The sequence below is a fragment of the Octopus sinensis genome, linkage group LG5 (assembly GCF_006345805.1).
Source record: "Octopus sinensis linkage group LG5, ASM634580v1, whole genome shotgun sequence".
Lineage (NCBI taxonomy): Eukaryota > Metazoa > Mollusca > Cephalopoda > Octopoda > Octopodidae > Octopus > Octopus sinensis.
Genome location: NC_043001.1, coordinates 77,189,424 through 77,204,475, shown reverse-complemented (window position 1 = coordinate 77,204,475; position 15,052 = coordinate 77,189,424). Strand labels below are relative to the sequence as shown.

At 37.9% G+C, this 15,052-nt stretch overlaps 1 protein-coding gene across 3 annotated transcripts in view; it reads right to left on the bottom strand.

Moving 5' to 3' along the window:
• Positions 1-15,052, bottom strand: part of LOC115211908 (brain-specific angiogenesis inhibitor 1-associated protein 2) — a 126,147-nt gene that overhangs the window by 31,974 nt on the left and 79,121 nt on the right. For all 3 annotated transcript variants that reach the window (XM_029780655.2, XM_036502770.1, XM_036502769.1), the window contains exons 4-8: positions 12,551-12,643; positions 5,554-5,615; positions 4,028-4,099; positions 1,534-1,659; positions 940-1,005 (exon numbers count right to left, since the gene is read on the bottom strand). In XM_029780655.2, coding sequence (XP_029636515.1) covers positions 940-1,005; positions 1,534-1,659; positions 4,028-4,099; positions 5,554-5,615; positions 12,551-12,643 — 419 coding nt within the window. The remainder of the gene's footprint in view (positions 1-939; positions 1,006-1,533; positions 1,660-4,027; positions 4,100-5,553; positions 5,616-12,550; positions 12,644-15,052) is intronic.

Sequence of the window (15,052 nt, the reverse complement as noted above, 5' to 3'; positions counted from 1 at the left end):
CAAAGAAATTAGTTTCATTGAAAGACATATACACATCACACACAACATATCTTATTCTTTAATTCCTTTACTTGTTTCAGTCATTTGACTGCGGCCATGCTGGGGCACCACCTTTAGTTGAGCAAATCGACCCCAGGATTTATTCTTTGTAAGCCTAGTACTTATTTTATTGGTCTCTTTTGCTGAACCACTAAGTTATGAGGACGTAAACAGCATTGGTTGTCAAGCGATGTTGGGGGGACAAATACAGACACACAAACATACACACACACATATATATATATATATATATATATATATATACGATGGGCTTCTTTCAGTTTCTTATTTCGTTATTGTCCACAAGGGGCCAAACATAGAGGGGGACAAACAAGGACAGACAAAGGGATTAAGTTGATTACATTGACCCCAGTGCATAACTAGTACTTAATTTATCGATCCTGAAAGATTGAAAGGCAAAGTCGACCTCGGCAGAATTTGAGCTCAGAACATAACAACAGACGAAATACCACTAAGCATTTCACCCGGCATGCTAACGTTTCTGCCAGCTTTCAGTTTCTGTCTACCAAATCAACTCACAAGGCTTTGGTTGGCCCGAGGCTATAGTAGGAGACACTTGCCCAAGGTGCCACGCAGTGGGACTGAACCTAGAACCATGTGGCTAGTAAGCAAGCTACTTACCATACAGCCACTGCTGCACCTATTTAGTCAATTATATCATATCCAATGGCTACATCCTTAAACCACTGAATATATACAAAGACAATGAAATTCAGACTACAACAAAAACATGAAGACAAGCAAGTCAAACACATGCACACACTCACACAGAGTAATGTAACAGTAGTAAAATATATCATGGATATATTTTACATGGTTCAGTCATTATGAATAACTGAATGGATGAATGAATGAATGACTGACCGAAGACATGCTTACCTTTTGTAAACCAGATACTCTGTGGTCATGAAGTTTCATCTGGGCTTTGCTGATTGTTTGAGCATACTGCAAAATGAAGAGACAAAAATACAGAGAAATGGTGGGGTGAGTAAAGGATAGTAATAGTGGTTGCTATGGTATTGGTTGTGGTGGTGGTAGTGGTGATTGTGGTAATGGTGTAGTCATCACCACCACCAACACAACCTCTCACAAACACACACACACTCACACCATCATCACTGTCTCTCTCTCTCTCTCTCTCTCTCTCTCACACACACACACACCACACCAACATCATACACACACATTGCCATCACCACACGTTGCCTTTGCCATTATCCCTTTTCCTTCCTCTCTCTCTCACACACACACATACACACACCCATCATCACTATCTCACACATACACACACCACCATTATACACACATACACTCCTATCATCACTACCTTATACACACACACACATACATTACTAATGTACAAACATCATCAACATCAAATCATCATCATCATCATCACATACATTATGAATATGTGAAGATTTAAATACAAAGACACGAAAAAGAAAGAGGAAAACTAACAGAAAGACTTACCTCAGCTTCTTTATCACTAAATTTTGAGCGAGTCTTCTTCTTCTGCATTTTACTGAGTGTGTTTTGAGCCTTCTCGAAGGGAACTACTATGGCTTTATGTTCTTGGTTGTATTTCTTCAATGAAGACTGGAATAAAATAGTAAGCAAGTCACTAAATTGTACAGCACTCGGTGTGTATATATACATGTGTACATATGTGCTTGAGTGTACATGTGTACACTGGCTCAGGAATGAAATTTGCTTAGGGAGTGCAAACCCAGGTCCAAAAATATTTACAAACAAGGTCTTTTTTTTTTTTGTTATTTTTGTGTTTTGTTCTTTGAGAAGGAACCGAAGTTCAAGCTACTTTTTACACATCACGTTTTATTTACCGTATTCTAAACCTGAGAAAAATAAGTAGGGCTGTAAATTTTGGTTCTGCACTCCGCAAAAATTCTAGGGGGTGCGCTTGCACCACCTGCACACCCCTGTGTATGAGTGTCTGCATGTTTACAGGGATTGTGGCTCTCTAAACTACTCTACTGCTTTACAGATGAGCCCAAGAAGAAAAAAGCAAGGGGAGAAAACTTTGAAAGAGAAACAAGCTGTAACAGCTTTAACCTTTATAGCATGTAAACCAAACACATCCTGCCTAAATATTGGTTTCAAATTTTGGCAGAAGGCCACCAATTTCAAGGGAGGGGAAAAGTCAATTACATTGACCCCAATACTTAACTGGTACTTATTTCATCAACCTCAAGAGGATGAAGAGCAAAGTCAACCTCAGCGGAATTTGAACTCAGAACATCAAGATGGACAAAATGCCTATTTCTTTACTACCCACAAGGGGCTAAACACAGAGAGGACAAACAAGGACAGACAAAGGGATTAAGTCGATTATATCGCCCCCAGTGCGTAACTGGTACTTATTTAATCGACCCCGAAAGGATGAAAGGCAAAGCTGACCTCGGCGGAATTTGAACTCAGAACGTAGTGGCAAACGAAATACCACTAAGCATTTCACCCGGCGTGCTAACGTGTCTGCCAGCTCGCCGCCTCAGTTTTTTTTTTTTTTTTTTTATATTTCTTTACTACCCACAAGGGGCTAAACACAGAGAGGACAAACAAGGACAGAAAAAGGGATTAAGTCGATTACATCGACCCAGTGCGAAACTGGTACTTATTTAATCGACCCCGAAAGGATGAAAGGCAAAGTCGACCTTGGCGGAATTTGAACTCAGAACATAACGACAGACGAAATACTGCTAAGCATTTGGCCCAGCGTGCTAATGTTTCTGCCAGCTCGCCACCTTAATGGACAAAATGCCACTTAGCATTTTACCCAACCTGCCACCTCACCACCTTATCCAGCCTAAAAATTCCACCCGTTTTATGTTCAGAATAGCCAGATCTAATGTCACACAGCTACCGTAGTGCCATTATAGAAATAAACAATCACATCATTGAAATTTTGAAGCTACAAGATAATGCGTTATTCTATACAACATAATTAAGATTTACATTTGGCAGAGTAATCTGAATGCTAAAGGGTTAAACTAGTCATATCCTCATCATCATCATTTAACGTCCGCTTTCCATGCTAGCATGGGTTGGATGATTTGACTGAGGACTGGCAAACCAGATGGCTGTACAGGTTCCAATCTTGATCTGGCAGAGTTTCTACAGCAAGGTGCCCTTCCTAACGCCAACCACTCCAAGAGTGTAGTGGGTGCTTTTACATGCCGCCACCACCACCCCATTTGCCAGTGCGCATTGTTTTTCTCATATTCGTTTACTACATGTTGTTCTACACCTATTACACTATTTTTTTTTGGCTCAGGTCAAACCCTGGAGTTTAAAGGTCAAGGTCTGAATTTTCCATGTCCTCTCCCTTGCCCCACCCCTGTTCACCAGCGCACATTTTTTTTTTCATATTCGTTTACTACATGTTGTCTTACACCTTTTACACTACTGTTTTTTTCATTTTTGTGACTGGGTGTCAAAGTGGGGTTACTGGATCATATGAATTATCCAAGTTCGCACCCCATCCACCTCCCATCATAAAAATTAGGAAAAAAAAATAGTCTGCTAGGTGTAAAATAATGTGTAGTAAACAAATATGAAGAAAAAAATTTCGCCAACAGTCGGGAAAGTGGTGAAAGGACTCAGAACATTCCTGATGTGAAGTTTCCAAGTCCTCTTCCCTGCACTCGTTCACTAGCGCGCATTTTTTGCTTCATATTTGTTTACTACATGTTGTTCTACACTTATTGTACTATTTTTTCTTTTGCTCAGGTCAAGCACTTTAGTTTGACCACATTTTGTCCTGAGTGCTAACAATTCTGCCAGCTTGTCATCTTCAATGGCATTAAATATCATCATTAAATAATGTAATTAAATAACACCATTGATAACATCATTAAGTAATGTCATTAAACAATGCTACTAAATAATACCATTAAACAATATCATTAAAATATGCTGTTAAATAAGTCATTAAATAACACCAACTTACCGGAATGTTCTTCATATCTGATTCCAGTTTATTCTCCAGAGGAAATGATATATCCTGCATCAGACTTTTCATCTACAATAAAACAACATATGAAACAGATACAATTTTTGTTTTCTTGAAAGAAAGTGGAGAAGGGAGGGCAGGAGAGAGAACAGTAGATGTTTTCTCATGTCCTCTAAGACAGGTAAGCCAAAGAGCAGGAGTTCTTATGTAATTAAACACCTGCCATAAATATTTCTAACAGAGTGGACTCTACTCAAGCACCAGGTGGTGGTGTTAAAGTGGGTAACAATTGAGTTGACTTGTTAAAGGTACCCAAGGATCAAATGATGGTTTTAAGCTGGGTGACAAGAAGCCTGTTGTGGTGCATGGCTCATGGGTTACAGAATAGGGCTCACAATCGTGAGATAGTGAGTTCAATTCCCAGACTGGGCTGTGAGCTGTTTTCTTGAGCAAGATACTTTATTTCACATTGCTCCAGTTCACTCAGCTGTAGGAATGAGTTGTGACATCACTGGTGCCAAGCTGTATCAGCCTTTGCCTTTTTCTTGGATACTACTGGTAACATGGAGAGAGGAGGTTGGTATGCATAGGCAACCACTTATCTTCCATAAACAACCTTGCCTGGAGTTGTGCCTCAGAGGGGAACTTTCTAGGTGCAATCCTATGATCATTCATTATAACTTAGGTTATATTCTGTTACAAATGCAGCAGAGTACAGTATGAAGCTAGTCCACCTTCAGATTTCATCCAGTGCTATCCAGCAGTAGAATTATATGAACTGCCAGATTTGCACTGGAACTTCTGTAGTGTGTGAATGGATAATTGAATAAGTTGGAATCAACAAGGAGTACAGAGGAAAATTTATTTGTAATCACTACAATTGTTTCCATGCAACATAGTTCTCCCAACCCTTGCATTATGAGATCTAGTTGTTTCCTCAGGTGATATATAAATATTGTTTTCATAAACTCAAATCCATGGTTTCAGGTGAATCCTTTCCGTCTGTCATGGCTAGTGAAGTAGTAGTACCCACTCAGTGTGTAAGTGTGTGTGTAATATATAAATTATTAAGGTGGTTATTTGCAATTTAGAACTGATAGGCAACAAGTACAGTTGTCAGTAAAGTAACAGAGGGTGCTAGTAAGTAAAGTGTTCTCACATGGCTAAGAGTTGTTTTGACTCTTATCTCTAGCAATGCTTTAGAGACAACTGTGTGTGTGTGTGTGTGTGAGTATGTATATGAGTATGTATGTTTGTGTTTCCTTGCTTTGGCATTGCATGATTGCTGTAAAGGAATGTCGCTGTCATATAAGCAGTATCATTCATCTCTCATATTCTGCAAAAATATGTTTGGCCATGGGAGAAATATTAACAGATGCAGGTTGGAGACAGAAAGAGCAAAATCTGCTTTGTTAAACTCCATCCAGCCATAGAAAAATGGATTTTAAAACAATGATGATGATGATTCTCAGTTAAACACCAGCTATTCAGTGGCTGGAAATATAACAAAAATGGAGACTTACTTTCTCTTCAGTTTGTATTTCAAGTTGTTTATAAATCTGGGAAATATCATTGAGTGCTGCACCTGTAGAAGATAGAGAAAATAAGGTCAGAAATGGAACACACAAGAAAATAAACAACCAGCACCACCAAAGTCAAATTTGCTTTTCAATCTTTCAGGGTTGATAAAATAAATGCCAATTGAGCACTGGCATTGACTTAACCCTTCTCCTGAACTTTCTGGCTTTGTGCCAAAATTTATAACCAATATTACTATCATTATTATTATTATTTAAAGCGGCGAGCTGGTATAATCATTAGCACACTAAGCAAAATGCTTTGCGTCATTTCATCAAAATTTAAGTTCTGAGTTCAAATTCCGCTGAGGTCAAACTTTGCTCTAACCTTTCAGGGTTGATGAAACAAGTACCAGTTACCCACTGGGGTCAATGTAATTGACTAGCCCCCTCCCCAAAAATTTCAAGCCCTGTGCCTATAGTAGAAAAGATTATTAATATTATTATTATTATTATCATCATTATTATCATCATTAAGGTAGCAAGCTATCAGAATCATTAACATGCCAGACAAAACTCCAAGAGGCATTTCGACTGTCATTACATTCTGAGTTCAAATTCCGCCAAGGTCAACTTTGCCTTCCATCCTTTCAGGATCAATAAAATAAGTACCTGCTACACCCACCCTTCTCCCAAAATTACTGGCCTTGTGCCAAAATTTGAAATTATTATTATTATTAACATTATTACTACCAAACTTCAATCATCCTGCAATTTCAGGCCTTGTGCCTATAGTAGAAAGGATGATGATGATGATGAGGAGGAGGAGGAGGAAATAGCAAATAGTCAAACAACCTTGCTTCCTTCAAAACGTTTTAATAAAATAAAAATGCACAAATCCCCAATTGGCCCCAGATTATAACTACATACACTAGACTAATCCACTGAACCATATTTGTTCCCCAAGCTTGGTCCTTAAAAAAACAATTTCCAGAAAGCACAGACATGAATGTGAGGAATAAAAAAATAAACTATGAAAAAGGCTATATTCTCCAAACACAATGGTGGGGGGATGGGGGTGTTGGTGTTAGTGGGTAGGGGATTTGATGATTGGGGTGGTAAGGTCAGGGGTAATGGCCCTGAAAGTGGTAGTTGTGCTGGTAGGGGTTGGAGGTAGAAGAGGCTGTGGTAAGGCAGAAGTGGTGGTGGGGGAGGGGTGAGAAGCAGACAGGGATTATCTGACTTTATTCTGAAGGTTGGGTAAATAGGATGACAGGCTCGGAGTTTTGGGTGGGATGCAGGTAGTAGAAAAAGGGAGGGTGTGAGAGAAAGAGAGAGAGAGAGAGAGATGGAAGAAGAGGGAGAGGGGAGAGAGAGAAGAGAAATTGGGGAGAGAGAGAAAAATGGGGGGAGAGAGAAATGGGGGAAGAAAGAGAAGAGAAATGGGGGAGAGAGATGAGGCAGAGAGGAGAAAGAAAGAAAGAAATGGAAAGAGAGAAAATAAGGAGAAAATGTAAGATACAAAGGAAAGTTAAATAGAGAGAGAGAAAGGAGACAAGGAGAGAAAAAATTGTGAAGTAGAGAAGTAAAGACGGGGGAGGGGGGATAAAGAGAGACAGACAGAGACAGACACACACATATAGATATACAGATAGATTGAGGAGAGAAAAACAGAAAGGAGAAAAGAGAATAAAAAAGAAAAGCAGGAGAAAATAGGAGGTAAAGAGAAAAAGAAATACATCACAATTTAAGGAATAGGAGGAAGAGGAGAAAACAAAGACAGACAGACAAAAAGAACTCATGCAATTGATGCAAGCATAGAAAAACAGATGTACTGCTGATAATGATGATGATGATTTATGCACACATGAAGCAGTTAGGATCAAAATAAAAAATGTGTACGTTTATTTTTAACATGTTACTCTACACTAAAATATGAAAGGAATATGCTATGGAATTTTGTTGTCATGGAAGGAAAATTGTCTCTTTGTAGAATTTGTGTCTAAAAACACATTAAGCCAAGCTTCAAGTGATATCAGCAGACTACCAAACACATTGTTTCAGTGCGATTTCACCTCTTCAGTGATAGGTATTGCTTTGGTTACTTGGAGCAAGACCAGAACTTCCTGTATTACATGCAAACAATAATTTAGTTTAAGTTCTCAGACTAAAACAGTAATTTAATAAGATTCATTATAATCTAATAGCATTCATTTGTGAAATTAATCATTCATTAGAATAGCTATCTGTATACTATATTTAATGTATATACATCAGTGTAAACATAATATGTGATTTTCACCTGCGAGAAAATCTCTTTATAGACACGGGTGTACAAACCACGCGTGTGTGTGTGTGTGTGTTTGTGTATTACAACAAGGCAGTCATCATCATGCCGCTACATTCTGAGTTCAAATTCCGCCGAGGTCGACTTCGCCTTTCATCCTTTCGGGGTTGATTAAATAAGTACCAATTATGCACTGGGGGGTGATGTAATCGATTTCATCCATTTGTCTGTCCTTGTTTGTCCCCTCTATGTTTAGCCCCTTGTGGGCAATAAAGAAATATATATATACATATGTATACACACACACACTGTAGATATCAGACGGATATATACACACATTTACTGTAGACATCATACGCATGCATACTATACACATCCAACACACACACTGTAGATATCACACATATACAGAGGATATGACACACACACACATATACAAACGTATACCATAGATATCACACACATGCACATATGCATACTATAGATACCCAACATACACTGCAGATATCATACACATATATAGTATAGATATTGTGCAAACACACACATATTCACATGTATATGTGTAGCTATTGCATACGCACATATAATGTAGATATGAGACACACACACAGAAATACTGGCAATATCACACACACGTGCTTGTAAAATCTGTGTATATACTTTGTCATATTTAATCCTTTAGCAATCAGATAACTTCATCAAATGTAATATTCATTCACATTGTTTTAAATTTATCATTCTTTATCTCATAGCTTCAACATTTTGATGATATGATTGTTTATTTTTTAAATGACATTGTTGGGTAGGTGTGAGAGGCCAGATCTGACTTGTTTGAACATAAAACAGGCAGACTGTTTGGGCTGGATGTGGCTGGTTTAATCATCCCTTAGCATTCAGATTGCTCCATCAAATGTAACGCTTAATTAACATTAGAAATATTAATATTTCTAAGTCTCTCTAAAGGAGACTACAGCAGTGGCACTGGATATTAATAGTTATCGCCAAGCTAATATGGCAGTCGAGAAATATAGGACGAATGCTGAATTTAGGTAAATAATCCTTTGAACAGACAGTCAGTAGTGATGCCTGCTGGGTTCGGCTGCTCTGCATTGATAAAGGGCAAATACCCTGAAACTAATCTGCAGATGCCTGACCAACAAGGGGAAATGGCTGACCTCCCCTGTTCGAAGGTTATAATGGACACAGGTTCATGTGTCACATACCTAGCTAGAGGTGATGGCCTCTTGGAACTAATCAATGGCAGCATTCGTCCTATATTTCTGGACTACCATATTAGCTTGGCGATAAGTATTAATATTAATTAACATTATTTTGAATCAATTACACATTATCTTATAGCTTCAAGATTCCAATGATGTGATTGTTTTATTTTTAGAATGACATTGCAGGATACATGTGAGAAGCCTTATTTTGTTTTTATGGCTGGGTTCCAGCCAAGGCTACAGCAACAAAGACTACCCACCACACTTCTCGGTCCAACATACTGCCTCAAGGTCCTGGATACATTCCAGGCCAGTGTTTCTGATCAAGTTGTCAGTGTATCATGATATTTTCCATGAAGTGGGTTCCACAAGTTTAATTCAGACGCTTCCAGTTCAGGGTGGCACATGCAGTGTCCAGATAGTAGCAGCCATCTTTGCCTGATCTTTTCGCTAACTTTCGGCAGGTCTCCATAAAGGCATTCATTTGTCATATGTTGCTGCCGTTTCACATTTAGGACCATTCGTAACATCTTTGTGTAGCATCCATTTAGCCTGTTTGATAATTTCCTTCTCAGTATCCATGTTTTACTTCTTGTCTTGTCATGAGACAGCATTCACCGGGGTGGGTTGAGCTGGCTTCATTCATCCTCATTGTGGCATCTCTCACAAGTGCCGACCAGGCCTGGTGATTTGAGGCTAATGACCATGTGATCTCCAACCACTCCTTATTCCAGCGGCAAATGCCGTAGCCATGGTTGGGTTCCAGATCAACCTTGACTGTCATCAGCCAGGTTTTTCGTTGTCCACCACATTACTTTCACCAACCCTGAAGGGGAGCTGGGGCAATTGCTTCATAGATGAATTCTCCTGGTTGACAACAGAGGGCATGACCAGCCAATGCAGACGTCTTGTTAGGATGACTTGTCAGAGGGAGGTGATTTTGCACTGGTGTCACACTGAATTGATGGAGACAAAGTGATGCGATGTAGACAGAGGTGATAGAAGAGGTTTCACTGCCATATAATAGCACTGATTCAACAGTTGCAATGAACAGCTTGATTTTGATTCATCTGACCAATTTGGAGAGGCCTAATCTTCCTAGAATGTTTGGGCCAGATATGGCCAGTTTAACCCTTTCGTTACCAACCCGGCTGAAACCAGCTCTGGCTCTGAGTACAAATGTCTTGTTTTCGTAAGTTTTGAATTAAAATCTTCCACCAAACCTTAGTCACAATTTATGTTCCTAACACTAGTTGAATGATAACTAAGTTATTTTACTAAATTCTTTGTTATATTTAAAGTAATTGAAAGAAACACAGAGCATCTCAAAATAAATACAGTAATGAAAGGGTTGTATCCGTAAAGAGACATAAATTTAGTAAAATGAAGCTGTGCCCCACACACACCTTCCGCAAAATCCAACCCTTGACCCCATCAAGGTGGGAAGGTTAAACGAATGTGTGCCAGAGCTATGTTATTGGGGACTTCGAGTCCCTAGTAGGATCACCCAAGGCAAACAGGTCTGATACCAGCAATGCTGGGGCCACAACCCAGCTAACTGGAAGATAATGGTGTATTCCAGGCAGCATCTGTTCCAGAATCTAGCAGTTTCCTGGAGGCATTGGATCACATCAGCAGCTATCCAGCAGCAAGAAGGCATAACACAAGGATGACCTGCCACCAGGCATGCACAGTGGCTTACAAATACAGACAGGAACTGTTTGCAAGAACTTTGATCATCCCTTGAAATTCCTATGAACTCACACATAAACCCAAATCGAGCTGGTTTAACCCCTCCCAAGTGAATGCCATTATGAGACAAGACAAGAGCCCCATGCAATGCAGTGACCCTGTATGGTTTCAATCCAATGGATTAAACCAGTGGTTCTAAACTAGGGTCTATATAACCTTTGGGGGCCCATATAAGATTTTGTAGTTAAAATTTATCTCCATTATATATATTGGTTATATTTCTACAATACTCAAAATATTTTAATAATAATAATAATGATAATAATAATAATGATAATAATAATAATAATAATAATAATAATAATAATGATAATAATAATAATAATAATAATAATAATAATAATGATAATAATAATAATGATAATAATAACAATAATGATAATAATAATGATAATAATAATAATAATAATGATAATAATAATAATAATAATAATAATAATAATGATAATAATAATAATAATAATGATAATAATAATAATGATAATAATAATAATAATAATGATAATAATAATAATAATAATAATAATAATAATAATAATAATAATAATAACAATAATAATATTTAAGAAACACACAAAAGCCGTTCGATTCACTTCAACATTTAAGTTTAATTTGTCAAAATATTTTCGTCGCTTTAAGACCGCGACCTGTTCACTGACAAAAATCCGTGCTGCATTGTGTGTTTCTTAAATGGCTTACAAACACCTTCCACGCTGCAATTGTTTTCGTTTCAGCACACGATCTCAGATCAAATCACTTGCTATGCAAGTACATCTCTGTAATAATAGTATTAATAATCATTTAATGTCTGTTTTCCATGAATGGTTTGACTGAAAACTGATATGCCAGGGAGCTGCACCAAGTTCTAATCTGATCTGACAAGTTTCTACAGCTGGATGCCCTTCCTAACACCAACTACTCCAAGAATGTAGTGGGTGCTTTTTACGTGCCACCAGCACAGGTGCCAATTATGAAACACTGGCATCAGCCATGACTACAATCTCACTTGGCTTCTCAAGCAAGGTATATTGCCAAAGGTCTTAGTCACTTGTCACTGTCTCCATGTGACCCAAAGTTTGAAGGGTGCCTTTTACGTGCCACCAGCCACCAGTATGGGTGCCAGTTACGCATCACTGGCATCATCCACAACTACAATTTCACTTGGCTTATTTTTATACAATTCCTAATAGTAGTTAACTATAAAAATACTCTTTTACTTGTTTCAGTCATTTGACTGTGGCCATGCTGGAGCACCACCTTTAGTCGAGCAAATTGACCCCAGGACTTATTCTTTGTAAGCCTAGTACTTATTCTATCAGTCTTTTTTGCCGAACTGCTAAGTTACAGGGATGTAAACACACCAGCATTGGTTGTCAAGCAATGTTGGGGGGACAAACACAGACACACAATCATATACGCACACATATATATACAACGGGTTTCTTTCAGTTTCCGTCTACCAAATCCACTTACAAGGCTTTGGTCTGCCCGAGCCTATAGTAGAAGACACTTGCCCAAGGTGCCACGCAGTGGGACTGAACCCCTAACCATGTGGTTCGTAAGCAAGCTACTTACCACACAGCCACTCCTATGCCTACAATAGGATTTTTTTAAAGATTGAATGACTAGGCAGGTCCATCTGAGCAAAATAGAAATCAAAGATAAAAAAAATGGTTGAAAAACACTGGATTAAACCAATAAAAGAATACAAGAATGCAACCAATAAAATTTACTATACCAATATTTTGTGTGGGTCCTGTAGATCTATTTATAGCAGTTTGACCTATCTTCACCAAGGCTTCAGAATAGGACCGAGCAGCAGACGAAACATCTGTCAAAGAGAAAAGAATACAGAACTGAAAAGCATAAACATTTAAAGGCTTCATCATAACTATATCATGTGTATGTATACATACGTACATTAGAGATACAACATTAAAATTTTTTTTTCCTCAAAAACAATTTCCTATATAGCGGTTGTATACTGCCAACTTAATGTGACAGTCCCATAGAGGGAATTACACCACCGCTATTTAGCCCTAGGAAGCATCAACACTTCCTGTTGTCGGCCTTGACACATTTCCTGTGTCCTTATGTTTACAAGGCCTAGACAGGTATCTTCAGCTAGCAGGCCTTGCTACTCCAGACTGACCACGAGCAAGACTCAGAAGCATGTCATGCCTCTGGATGCAGTTGGCAGTATACAACCGCTCTATCGTTCCACCACCGCTAATATCTCTCTGAGATATTGAGAAATTTAATATTTCTAATTTCCCATATCATATTTAAATATACTTTTATGCATAAATAACTAAAGTGAATTCACTTTCAAGCAATTTTTAAAAATAGGTAATCACTGAATCCATGTTTGTATTCTTATGCAAAACTTGTCTGAATATGGGTAAGGTTGCATAGCACTCTTGGCTTTCAATAAATTCTGAGCATTTATAAGACATCAGTGGTGATTAGACTGTATTGCTGCCTCATTATGCTTAGTTATGAAGCAAATAATCAAGTTTTTCTTTCACTTTAATCCTTATTGTTTTGGTTTCAGTGTGAGTTCTACATGACTGCTTGTGGTATCTCATTTAAGAATAATTAGGAGACTTACTTATATAAAAGTCATTACATATATATATACCCACTAGAAACTATAAAATCATATATAAAATAGCAGCTGTAACATTCCAACTTATAAAATCTCTTCGGTCTGAATACTTCTAACTGCCCTCACTACACCCATACCTCCTACCTCCTCTTTTGGGGTTACCTTTATCTCTTCCCTACCTCAAATTTTAATACCCTGTCTCTTTAAATGTAGTTTATATATATTTCTTATTATTTTGTTTTCTTATTTTGATATCCTTACCTATTAACCTCTTATCCCTTATAAGTTATTACTGTTCTTAGATAGATATTTTTCAGCTACTTAGGTCTATGCGAGATGGTTATACTATATCCATATAAACGTATAAATATTTGTATATGTGTATATATGCATATATGTGCATAACCTATTAACCTCTTATCCCTTATAAGTTGTTATCTTTCTTGATCGTAAATAGATACTTTTCAGTTACTTAAGTCTATGCGAGATGGTTTTACTACATCCATAGAAACATATAAATATTTGTGTGTGCGCATGTGTGTGTATCTTTGTGCAGCTGATGATAGCACTGCATTTAACTTGATATAATGATTGCATTGTTCAATTAAATGGAGTTGCTTGAAATGGTCATACTGCATCACTTCTTGATAACCTGTTGCTCTGTCTGTCTGTCTGTCTGTCTGTATGTATGCATGCAGACAGACAGATATATAATATAAACATACATATAATCAAAATAAGCAACAAGAATATCCAGAGGTAATGCAGTACAACTGTTTCAAGCAACTCCATTTAATTGAACAATGCAATCATTACATCAAGTTAAATGCAGAGCAATCCTCAGCTGCATAAATAAATAGAATTTTAACCAGTTGGATACATTAATATAATTTTTCTCAAGTACTTTAACAGAGCAAGATGGAAGAAATTCATGTTGTTGCTATTGTAACTAAGAATAAACTACACTTCCAAGAATAGCATGAAGCCCACTGGGGTCATAGCTTGTAAAGGATTGTGGTTCATTACTAATTTAATCTGCACTAGAAGGCCAACTCCTTCAGAAGAAATCATTCCCCACACCATGACGCTTCCTCCTCCAAACTTGATAGATTTCTTCAGACACTTGGATTTTAGCCGATCTCCTGTGAAGCATCTAACATACTGTCTACCATCTGAACCAACTAAATTGAATTTGTTTTCATCACTAAAACAAACTTTTGACCAATTTTCATCCCTCCAGATCACACGAGCTTCTGCACATGATGGTCTTCCAATTTGTTCTTGCTGATGGTAGGTTTTGTTGCTGGAGAATAAGTCTTTCATCCAAATTCCTTCAGACGACGAGACTCTGTAAGGCAGCTCACTTCTTTTATTTTCTTAGAAATTCCAGCCACAGTCTCGAAAGGATCCTTCAATACATACTGTTTCATAGCTCGATCATCTCGCATGGTGGTTTGGCATGGTCTACCAGTTGCCTTTTTCAGTTCAAAACTTTAGTTTCTCCACAGAGCTTGAGAACAAATGAAACTACACTCTTAGATCTCCTCACATTTCATGAAATAGCCGAGCGAATCATTCCTGAAAGTTTCATTCTGAGAATTTCTTTTCGAAGGTTGGGAGTAACTTTAGCAT